Source organism: Uloborus diversus, chromosome 4 (genome assembly GCF_026930045.1).
Source record: "Uloborus diversus isolate 005 chromosome 4, Udiv.v.3.1, whole genome shotgun sequence".
NCBI lineage: Eukaryota > Metazoa > Arthropoda > Arachnida > Araneae > Uloboridae > Uloborus > Uloborus diversus.
This window is the reverse complement of record NC_072734.1, coordinates 15,432,957-15,445,956: the sequence shown is the minus strand read 5'-3', so window position 1 is coordinate 15,445,956 and position 13,000 is coordinate 15,432,957. Positions and strand designations below refer to the sequence as shown.

The 13,000-nt window shown below is 31.1% G+C and overlaps 1 protein-coding gene across 1 annotated transcript in view; it reads right to left on the bottom strand.

Annotated features, from left to right (window-relative positions):
- Nucleotides 1-3,871: 3,871 nt before the first annotated feature.
- The window catches only part of LOC129219854 (gastrula zinc finger protein XlCGF71.1-like), a 246,465-nt gene continuing 237,336 nt past the window's right edge, over nt 3,872-13,000 (bottom strand). The window contains exons 2-4 of the mRNA XM_054854165.1: nt 6,229-7,788; nt 4,333-4,340; nt 3,872-4,122 (exon numbers count right to left, since the gene is read on the bottom strand). Of these exons, the coding sequence (XP_054710140.1) occupies nt 3,872-4,122; nt 4,333-4,340; nt 6,229-6,515 (546 nt within the window). The 5' untranslated portion in view covers nt 6,516-7,788. The remainder of the gene's footprint in view (nt 4,123-4,332; nt 4,341-6,228; nt 7,789-13,000) is intronic.

The window sequence follows — 13,000 nt, the reverse complement described above, 5'->3', positions numbered from 1 at the left end:
ACTTGTATTAAAATAATTTTAACTTTTGGCAGTAAATTTGTACCTTGAAATGAAAATTTTCACTTTATTTTTGGATGGAGCCAAGTGAAAAGTATTTTTCATAAAATTAAATAATGAAACGAAAAAAATAAATGAATGAACCAACTAATATATGAGAAAAAAATAAACGAGTGAATAAAATAGTGAATGAATAAGAAAATAAGTGAATGAATGAATCAATGACTTTATTTATGAATGAGAGTAAATGAATTAATTAATTAATACATAAGTTACCTACTTCAATTTGTCCTTCCTACACTTAACAAATCATATTAAACACTTAAAACCAAAACAGGCCTAAAATTAACCAAATGAGTCTAGTACTGGACATCAGAATATCTCAATTAATAATTAAAATGTTAATTATAATTATAAAAGCTTAATCATTTTATAACAAAAAAAAAACTTTTTGACAAAACCAAATTATTACAATATGTACATAATTTTTTGAAAATGACTAGTATTACCTTGTCTTCCGAGTTGATTTTATTTTTTTTGTTGACTAGAATCAACAATATGCTCAAGAAATTAGTTGGCGCTGCGAACTGAAAATATTTTACCATTCCACTTTGCCCAACATTTCCAGATGTTAGGACTCGTGAGGGCTATGCGAACCTTGCTGTAGGCCACCCCAGCTATGTACAGTATTGTTGTAAAACTAAAAATTTGCTTTTGAAAAACAGAAATATTACAAGAATCCAGACATTCCACAAGAAACCAGTACATAATTGCGCCTGTTTTGGTCAAACAACTGTCTCATCCAAAAGGAGTGAGCATTTAGTAGACCAAAAACAATTGACAAGCAACAAAGCATATACAGTTGAACTCGGTAAATACGAAATGTGAAAAATCCACGAATTTGTTTGTATTAACCGTTATTCGTTAAAATCGTGAAGGAATGATAATGTGAAAAAACGACGAAAAGCTTCCTTATATTTTAAAAAAACATGACTACTAATACACATATTGTAACCTAACTATTAGTACATTCAGAAAAAAACTCATTTCTTATAAAGAATGTGTTTGGAAAATATTGAGAAAGGAAGGTGATAATCAACAATGGAGGAATAGTTTGTAATCCACAATGGAAGATCACAGTTTTATCTCCTAGTAAATTGAAATGTCCACAGGTAAACAAATGAACGGGAATTTATTTTCTATGCAAAATATTTAATACAGTAGAACCTCTCAATAAGGGATACTAATGGGACCCGTCATTATGTCCCTTAAATAGAGATGTCCCTTCTTCGGAGGTATTTTAGTTTATACATGCAATGAACTTTACTCAGTATATTATTTTATGAACCTACAAACACTATTAACACTTAAGATTAAATACTTTTCATTTTTCATACACAACTAAATGAAATTCACACTTAATGATTTTTTTAATTTTTTTTTATTATTTTATTAATTATAATTGAGTTAAAAATTTGGTGAGTCCAAAGTTTTTCCCCATAAAGCAATTATTTTCAAGTAATTCATTGCATGAATTTGCTTCATATCATGTAATTCACAATGCAAGACATTGTGAATTACAATTAGCGTTCACGTTTCAATTTCTATATAAAAAGCTAGTCAGTTTCTGTGCCCTCTTCTTTGGCCCTGAGTCTACTTGAATAAATATCTGGGTGGGCAAATCATGCATGTAAATTTCAGCAAGATTTTTACAATGTATAATACTTGTTTCTTCAACATATGTTAATGTTCAACTCTCCTCAATTAATTTTTAAAGGAAAAGTGAAACTTGAATTCCAGTAAATTCACTCTTTCTTATGCACTTGTACCTCATTTTTTTGTAATTTTGTTTTCTCTATGACTGTCCCTTAAATAGAGTGTCCCTTACATAGAGGCAAATACATGGAAGTCCCTATTCAAAGGGACTGGGACCCGAAAAAATGCCCCTTAAATAGAGGTGTCCTTTATTCAGAGGTGTCCTTTAAGGGAGGTTCTACTGTATTTTCTTCTCAATACCCAATGGGACTTCTACTACCTAACAAAATGATGAATAATTTCTAAAAAAAAAAAAAAATTTAGTATCCAACCATGAACATTTCAAGTAAATTTTTGTTCATCTTAGCCAAGACTTTTAATTTAATGTACGTATAATACGTGAGTTTTTTAATGTAATTAGATAGTAAACCAGGGTGGCGACAGGAACGGCGAAAAAAAGTTCCCTGACTTTTCCCTGATTAAGTTCACTGAATTTCCCTGATTTACGTTACCATGGATAATGGTTTTCTTCCTTTACCCTACCTGAAAACCATTGCATATTAAATAAAATGCAGTGTTTAAAACATTTTAAGCTTTTAATTAAAAAATATATTTTGAAAAAAAGCTTTTTTTTTTTAGTAAAAATAGTATATTAAATTATCTACCGAGAAATATTATAGGAAATCTAAAACAAATGCTTTACTTCCAGTATCCTGTAAACATAAGAATTCTAAGAAATTATTAAAACCACTCGTAAAGAAATACCTAATCATCATAAAACTAGAAAAGTTTATTTGGAAATAATTTTGAACTGAATTTTTAAGCAGCATAATTGTTGCTGCGAGAATAACAAGTAATTGTGAAAGTATAGAAGTAATGCAGTTTTACTTACATAAATAATGGACATATTTATGTAAAACAAATTGAAACCTTTCAACAACCAGTCATATTGAGCTATTCTTTAATCAAGAACTTAGGTTTTAACGAAGGAATACAGCATTTTAACTATTAAAAAAATAGTAAAAATATTTACTTATGTGCACAATTCAATTTCAAATGAATTCATTATTAGTCGGAAAAAAAACTTTTTTAACAAACATTGAAATGTAAAAAAACAATAATTAATTTCAAATTGTATAGTATATAACTTAGTTTTAAAATGAAAGAATTTTAAAGTCTGAAAAAAAAAAAAAAAAAAAAAAAATATATATATATATATATATATATATATATATATATATATAAATAAAAATAAAACCTTTGTATAATCTAAAGCGACAGCGAATAATAAGATGGCAAAAAACAAAGTTGATTTTCATTTAACATTCAATTTTAGCAATTAAATCGAAAACGCCAAGTAAAATACCTTTTAAGCTCTTAGAGTATCAATTGTAAAAAAAAAAAAAAAAAAAACCTTGAAATTGTGATTACAGTACGCTAGCTACTTCAAGACAATGAGTAAAGGCAATGGAGCAAAGTCTTTAATGGCAACTTCCTCTTTGCCTGTTGGTTTGTTTCTTTTACGTAGCATGGAACGCCTAGCAGAAAAATTCAAACTACATAAAATAAACAACTTTACAGACACAGAAGCTTAAGAAATTCATCCTGTGGTTAATAACTTAAGATTCAATACTTTAACCTTAAGGGGGAAAAAATGCACAAACATGTGTCAGTGCATAATCACATCTCACTAATATTGCTTTTTTTAAAACAAATAATTGGCGGAAAATGAATAGGAAAAAAGGGTGTTTAACTTTGCAAAGCAAAAAAAAAATTTCTTCATTTGATCAATTTTCCCTGATTTTTTATTATTTTTTCAAAATTCCCTGATATTTCCCTGATCAATAAAGTTCCCTGACTTTTCCCTGATCTCCCTGATTTCCCTGATCTGTCGCCACCCTGTAAACCAAACTTAACGAAAAAATGTTCGTTTTAGCCGTGATTTCGTATTAAACGTGATCATATTAAAAGAGTTCAACTGTAGTTATTATCAGCAGATTGAAATCCAAATTTTTATAAGATTTATTAAATTAAAAAATAAATTATTAATTACTCAAAATGAATAAGCAGAAAAACATTCTTTAAAGAAATTAAACACGAAGAGCCTTAGTTCACATTTTCATGGACACTTATGCTTTTGTAAATGATGTTTATGAATAAAACGCTTTTTACAAGTAGAACATTCAAAGCGGCGCTCTCCACTGTGGCAAAGTTGATGCTCTTTTAGATGGTACTTTTGAGTAAAACTCTTTGAGCAAAGTTCACAGGAATACGGACGTTCTCCAGTATGACTACGTGCATGTCTGAAGAAGTGGGATTGGAAACGTGTTGCATAAGAGCACTCTCCACACTGGAGCAAATTTATATTTCCTAAAAAAAAAAAAAGATTTATTAAACATAAACAAACAAGAGGAAAATAACAGCATTCATTTCTTTTTAACTGGCTGTGAACTCTGAATACTACAACTAGGTAGCTACATTTCACTTTCTTTTAATAATGTGTCAAGCAAGAAAGAAATACATATATCTTTTAAAAAGATTTTTGGAAAATGTTAAATCTTGATTTCACGCTTATCAAACCAGCAATTCTATATTTGATTTAATTACAATTATTAACATATTCTTTTGAACAATAATATTCAACGAAATTGAACCGTTTTATCTTGCAGAATTAGTATTTACCTGGTTGTAGTACTCAGCCCACAATACATAAAACATTAAATATAGTTACCAGTTTATGATTTTTCTGAAAACTATGCTTAGTGACAATTCAGAAGTGCAAGACTGCTCCTTGTAAAAATTGGTTCTCACAAGAGGTCTTTCGGTAAGGGACGGCCAGCTTCGATGGAAAATGGTTCAACTTATTTCGACCCTTAGATTAGTTACAAAGGAAAATGTTTCAGTGGGCCACAAAACAAACGATTTATTTATTTATTTATTTTTGAATGCTGCCATACTAAAACACAGGAGTCAGAAGGAAAAAGACTACTAGAACTTTAGACTTTTGATTCCTTCACCTCAAAATCAGCGAGATTCTGGCTCTTGAAATTTTAAAGTATATGATCCCAGACTCTGACTTTTTTACAACTGAAACAGTCCCGACTTCAAATCCATGACTTTGCAGCCTTGGTTTTTACTACATGGAATAAAATAGCAGTAGGCTCAAAGACAGCTATAAAGACCAATGAGGAGCTAATTCATCATAGCAAATGGAGAAGTAAGGAAAAAAACATTGAACTTTCAGCTTCAAAATTCATTTGCATATGTTAAGATTGAAACATTTCTCCTAATAAAGTTAATCAGGGGGCCCAATTTAAGCCATCCACCCATCAAAAATTGATCTATACTTATCAAAATCCCCTCTTATTAACATCAAAAGTGATTGTTCTTCAAAAATAACACATCAAGATCATTAGTAGAAGAAAAATGACAAATCCAGATATTTGAGGTAACCAGGATCCTGTTTTCAAGGAGAAAAAAAATTAAAGCTTTGGAATTCAAAGCAACACTCATGCTGGCACCTATGACAGTTGCTTTAAATTTCAAAGTTTTAAACCTTTTTCACCTTGAAAAAGAAGTTTCTTGCTATATATGTTGTAGCCATATATTTTATAATTAGAACCTTACAACATATTGACTCAGCTTATTTTGTTCCAGTTCATAGATCAACATTTACAAAATATCGATATGCCAAAGCTTTTTCTTTACTTTAACTGCCTAAAAACTTCAAAATAATTGCCTAGTTCTAATATTACTACACCATCACTCTTTCAATTTTGTTTATTTTCTGCTATTATGAGTTATATAATGAAATATGGTTTTATTGAACTTGAAGATTAAAACTCAAATCTACAAACTTATAATTTTTAATTGTCACACACAAATATATATACACATACATTTATGCGTAACAATTTGAAAAAACAATCGTAACCACCCACATTAGTTTAGATCAATTACATCAAAGAATATTAAAGGAGTAGCTATAAAGTTTTTTTGGGAGCTATAAGGATTTAGTTTACTTACAAAACAAAGCAATTATTAGAGAGAAAAAAGTCACTAGGATCTACATTCAAGTTTCACAATTTGATTTTCACTATGTGTTGCTTTTATAAATAATGCTGTGGTACACATATGTATATCATATTATGAAAGTTTCTTAAAGCTGACAAGAAAAATTTCATCCAAAGTTTTCTTTTTATTTTATCACAAGAATTTTCAGAATGGATATTTGACATTCCAAGTTTTTATAACAGGCAGCAACAGACGGTCCAAATTTAAGGAATAAATTTCCCTCATCTCAAGTTAGTAAAAAAAGCAGTCATTTTTTTTTAAAAATTGGTTAATAACAAAGATGTTTTAATACTAAACAAATGTAATAGGAGATGATTACAAAACACATCATAAAAATTCTTAATCTTAATATTTCGAAACGTACTTTTACAATAACAAACATAAAACAATCAATTGGTGTTGAAATGAACAATCATATGATTTTGCAAATGTTGCTTATGGACAAAGCGTTTTTTACAAATGCAGCATTCAAAGCGGCGTTCTCCGGTATGTAAAAGTTTATGCTGATGTAAATGCTGTTTTTGCTTGAAGCATCTTTTGCAAATTTCACAGCTGAACGGGCGCTCACCAGTGTGAGTACGGATGTGGAGATCCAAATGTGCTTTATTTTTAGTAGAGTAAGAACAATAGGTACATAGATGCAAATTCAGCATACTTCCTGAAATGTATTCAGTACATATAAAAGACATAAATTAGAAAAAAATAATAATAATTTTAAATAAATTAAAACAAGTTACCTTTATCTGAACTACGTAATTACCATAAAATTGCATAAACAATGAACCTCAAATTTTATTCGTTGTGAATGGAATTTTGTCGCAATGGAACTCAGTTAATGTATTGGAAATTAAAATGAGACTGAACATTTATTTTAAATACAAAAGTGACGATCAGCAACAGGCTCAGGGACTAGACCTGTTGTAGACAATTTATCCATCTGTGATAAAGGTCAACACCCTTTTTAAGACAATTATCCTATTGCAAGTAACAGCTGCTTCCGGTCAACTATTACAAATGCCTACAACCATGCTGAGGAAGTAAGTTTTCCTGATTTCAAGATTAGCTTGGGGTTTGAAAAGCTTACAACAATCACCCCTGGTTTTAAAATCTGTGCAGAAATTTAGCCCATTTCATTGTTATGAGATTTTACTGCATACTTATTGCAACTTTTGAGATGTATCCCATGCTTTTGAAAAATGCTTATGTACAAATTAAAGAGCAGTTCAAAGCAAAAAGAAGACCCCTCTACACAGGGGTTGAAGACACCCCCGTGTAGTTAACAATTACAAAACAAGAAGCAAAATTTCACTGTTTGGCAAAGAGCTCAATACTACATGATTCCTTTTATTTGTATTTGGAAACAGAAATGCAATAGGGGAAAATGGGATACAAATTAAAAGCACTTCTATTTCAAAAGCAAGAATGGCAAAAAACAAAACTAATTATTAAAAAATTTAAAACAATTAAAACTAACAAAAGGACTACTAAGTGAAGAAACAAGACACATTTTTAAGGTTTTATGGCTGCAAAAACACACTTGAATTGTTAAATCAAACATTTTATTACTCTTCTTCACATTTTCAGTCACCATTTTATCTGCAACTGCTTAAAATCAAGTATATATGAAAGATATTCACACACAAACATTTTTTTCTTGAGTATTAACACTGCAGGGATGATTGAGACTCAAATCATTAATAACTCAAAGCACACCATGCACAACACGGCGATGAGTTTTAAGGCTATCATTACGAGTAAAACTTTTATTACAAATAGCGCAGTTAAAAGGGCGTTCACCACTGTGAGTTGAGAAATGAAGCTGTAGATGTATTCTTTGTTTAAATCTTTTTTGACAAATTTCACAGCAAAAGGGTCGTTCCTCTTTATGGGTCCGCATATGCCTCAACAAACTTCCTTCCCATGAAGTAGAGTACGGACAGGTAGGGCAAACATGAAGACATGCTAGAAAAACAATGTTTATTCTTCATTAAAAAAAATTAATAAGAATAATTTATCAAAAATGCATACTTAAAGCTTTCAAGATAAGCTTTGATACACACAAGCAAAAAATGTAAGGTGGCTGCAATTGTTATTATTATTTTTTAACCGAATGTGAGTGTAACGGGGGTTTATGCATAAGAAAAAACTTCTCTTTTTTTGTATAAAATTTATAATTGTTTTGAACAAAATTCTTCTTAATGTTGAAGCATGTAAATAAATTTATCCTTTATATATATAAAAAAAAGATGTGGATTACATTACAATAATCAGCATGATTCACAAGCAAATATTAAAAGAAATATGAAAAATTGTAAGTGTTTCAATCAAAATAAGACAGAAAATAAGAACATTTTTTTTTCATTCATACCTTCTATAAAAATGTAACTCAGAAAGAAAATTATGTAATGGATGAAGAACATGACCATTCAAAACCAACCCTATCTCAAAAATTTCCGTGCCAAGAAAACCTTAAACTCTTCCCTGCAAAAAAGGATGCCTTCATTCTAAACACCAAAACCCTTGGCCTTTAAAAGCTATCAAATCTAGTTTGCCTGCCAACTATCTACCAAATTACCATCCTCCCTGGTTTAAGAGCTTTCCGTGGGGTGGACAAATTCTGTTTGCTTGCTGGATGTGGCCCGAGGCTCATAGCTTGGAGATTCCTGCATTAAATAATCAAAATCAGACCACCCAGTGAGGCGCTATGAGTTGACAAAAAAAAATAAATAAATAAATAAATAAAAATAAAAAACACACATCCAGTATGAACTAATAACTGTCTCCTATTTAAAGTTATTTAAAAATCTGAAAAATGTTAATTTTCAAGCTTTGACTACTCAAGCCAATAATGACACCAGGGGTGAATTTTGGTATGCTTTCTAAATGCTGCCTCCCCCCCCCCATTCTTCCGTAAATATGTATAGAAAAAATTAACACCACAGACCCCAGAGGGGGCAAAAGCAAGGAGGGTCAAATCGCACACCCTTGGTGCATAAGGAATGTGTGTCTAAAATTTTAGTTTGATCCTTTGTTTCATCTGGACAGTAGTACTGTCAAACAACAAGAACACAAAAACTGTGAAGAAAAAAGATTTTCTATCTTTGCTACCCTTTCTCCTGATGGTCCCAGGGATTGAATTTCGGTATACGTCATCAGGGGCCACTAGAGATTGAGTACACCATAAATAAAGCCAGGGGACCTTCATGTTGCTGCGATACTGAGGAGTGTTCTGTGTCATGCAAACTGTCCTTAGTCATATCTTCAACATTTTCTTTCGTTTCTCTTAGCGGCGGACTTTCGGCATCCATAGCATGCGGTATACTCCTGCGTCTTTTGACAAAAAGATCTTTTTTTTTCAACAACCCCACCTCTCCCCTACCCATTAAGTGCAGAGTTGAATAATCAATTTTTAACCAAAATCTCCAATTTGCAAGAAATATTACAACTGAAAGCGAATAATTTAAATTACAAAGAACTGAACACATACATATACAATAAGTACTAATGTATCAAGATCACATTAAAAAACATTTTAAAACGAATTTGATGCAGTATCCTATCGATATCGCAAGAAGACTATGCTTACATAAAAACGAAAATTTGGCGATTAGGATAGTAAAACTGAAGGTAATAACACATTACATCACCAAATTTTACACAACACATGATTTGAGGATACCATGGAAAATAATACATCATGTGCTAACAATGTTACAATGACAAGAAATATTTTTAAAATATTAAAGTTAATAAAAACTACATTATAAACTGAAAAACTAATTTTAAGTCCAACAATTTATCTCCAGTGTACTAACAGTTGATAAAGTTTTGCAATGAAAACATCAAAAGTAATCAGAAACAATATATATACACAGATTGTCCAAAAAGGTAAATGTAAACTTTTTTAAATCTTTTTTTTTTAAAAATAATTACTATTTTTACTAAAGCTTTTTATTTCAATACAATTTTTAAGACAAAAACCATTATTCATGAAATAAAAGAAAAATGTTGTTTATATTTCATAAAATGCACATAATACAACAAACTGTACTTACATTATAAAAGTAAAAGCCTGTTACTGTCCAAAATTTGAAATATTTCCTGATTTAAATAAATATCCACAAACTGGTATCAATAACAAAGGCATCAAACACAGTTAGCAAGCAAAAATTAATTTCTTAAAGGGATTTGTTTACACATACAGAATGAGAGGACAAAACATTAAAAATGTATCCAAAAAACTTTACTTAAGTCGGCTACAGATTAAATAAAGTTGTGCACTATAAGACGGTGACTTTGAAGGCTATCCTTACGAGTGTAGCTTTTGTTACAAATAGTACATTTAAAAGGACGATCACCACTATGAGACTGCAAATGAATCTGTAGATGTGTTGCTTGTTTGAACTTTTTTTGGCAAACTTCACAGCTAAAGGGACGTTCCCCAGTGTGGGTCCGCATATGCCTCAGCAAATCTCCCTTCCGTGGAGTAGAGTAAGTACAGTTACGGCAAACATGAAGATATACTGGAAAAAAAATAGTTATCCATCACTAAAATAAAAATTATTGAGCAAATAAAGCAACCGTTGAGAGATTTTAAGACATAAGTTTGAGTGTCCACACACACACTAGTCATACCCGTTTATAACAAAATCGAAGGGACCTCATGAAAACGTTGCTGTCATTGAAATTTCTTTTTAAAAATGTAATGAATAATTCATAGTAAAATGTGAAAAACAGTGAATTAAAATTTTTTTTTGAAAACATTAAACATCTTTAAACCCTTACTTTTTTTATTAACAAAGAATTTAAAAGGCCTTGCTTTTCTTCCTTGCTTCAAGAACATTCTTTCAAATAAACAAATTTTTCTGCCTTAGGTTTTTTTTTTTTAATTCTTTGATGGATACTTTAGATTTAGCTACAACATGCCTGCTAAGAAGACACTTGAAAATAATCACTAGGATTGAAAACAAATTTTTCTTCCTTCAAGAACAAATCTAATACACAGGTTTCAATGTCTCAATATGTGCCAAGCATAGTTGATGGGTACTTTAAGAATAGTTAAATTTTTATTAGCATGTATCCCCTTTCCCACAACTGTATCCGCTTCATCCTTTTACTGAACGTGGCAATGCTTCTTTATATCATTTTTTGCACCCATTTAAACACCTTTTACTTAGCTATAACTAAACACTTTATTATAGTTGTTTCTCGTAAAAACTATTAGATTAAAAGCTCATACGTTATAACTATAATTTTTTTTATATATGACTTCACAATGAACAGGCACTACTGTGTATCTATATATATATATATACAGTTGAACTCTGTTAATACGATCATGGTTAGTACGAAATCATGGCTAAAATGCACACTTTGTTAATTTAGTTTGGTTTACTATTTAATTACATTAAAAATGTAACGAATATTACGTAGATCAAAATGAAAGTTTTGGTTAAGCCAAATAATCTTCTGACCTCTTCCTGGAAAAACAGCCCGCTTGAGTGCTTGAATTTCCATTTTCAGCAATTTTGTGTCACTTTAGAAAGCTCTCCATGTATTCCTTAATCCTGTGAGTAACTTCCAACCCTTTTCTTTTAGTCATCAAGTGTGACAGCTATTCTACCTTTTCCGGCTGTCACTGAAAGTTTTAAGTGAAAGTGAAACTGCTGTTAACGAAAGACATTATCCCCCAATTATCCTTTATATTGTCTGCCTCTTCCTAATCTTGAACACCTCCCCCCCCCCAGTACATACTTGTTAGCTCCCTAGGGGTTGGAAAATATTCTCTGATGCATTGAGACATTGTGGGTAGCCAAGACCTCTGCTAAAGCTCATTATACCTGTTTATCTTTGGACAGGTCAGTCTGTTTGGGGATAAAACTGTCTAACTTTTCATTTTGGTATTACCACCTGTCCCCCTATTATCACCTTTCTTTGAGCCCCACTATTTCTGACCCTAATATTTAGTCTCACCTAGAATATTTATAAAACAAGTCATTTCATGCTGTAAATAAGCTTAGCTTTTTCTAGTTCCTGCAAGAAAAAATGCCATAGTGTGTATCCTGCCTGGCAGTCTGACGTTTCTCATAAACAAAATGTTGTTTTATTTGGTGGCCCATTGAAAGCAAAAGATGGCGAGCATAAAAAGAAAAGTACTATCAATTTGTGAAGAGATAGATATTGTAAAGGAGTTGCAAAGCAATTCTGTTTTAAATTTACACATGCGTTTTTTACTTCGTCATTTTCCTTATTCATTGTTGTTACGAATAACGGTTAATACGAACAAATTCGTGAATTTGTGACATTTTGTATTAATTGAGCTCAAATGTATATGCATGCACACAAGCCACCTTTGGCTATCAAAAAAAAAAAAAAAATGAAGCTTTGGAAATCTTTAATTTTAGAAATAGCTTTTACTTCAAAAAAGTCTATTTTCAAGGGGGGAAATCCTATAATGTTTGAAATGGAATTCTCTACACTTGAGTACTAAAAATATTTCTCTGACTCAACTAGTCGAGGGTCTGTGGGGTAAAATGTACTAAAAAGCATTGAAAACATCAAATAACGGTACTTCTAATTAATGTCAAAAGTTATAACAGATGGCCAACAACAGCAACATTTTGCCTCAAATACCAAATTTCACGTTTCTAGGTCTTACCATTTTCCAGCGTTGCATGCCATTCACAAAATTCTTGTTTCACTACAAGTATAGAAAATAGGCCTGTCATTCAGGGATGGGGTAAGGGGGGGGGTCGATTGCCTTCCCTCCCCCCCCCCATGCTTTAAAACATTAATGTTTTTACATATAAGTGTGTCGAATATACAGTTGGCTCTCTGTTTAACAACACTATTTAACGACGGCTTTTCACGGTCCCAGATGGTCCACTACAGTTTTAAAAGCATTCTATTTAAGGACGCTTTCTACTTAAGGACGATTTTTGGTGCCCCCCTTGAAAGTCGTTAAACAGAGAGCCAATTGTACATCCTTTGCCCCCTGGAAAAATTTGTAATGCCGGCTCTGGTCGAAGGTATATAGTTCACTACAATGACTGCAATTCAATAAATAAATAAATAAAAAGATCAGAGGAATTTTATCATTTTTTTTTTGTCATCTAATAATTTACAATTTGAATTTTTACTCGAACTGGAACAGCTTAATAAATAAAGCTTAACA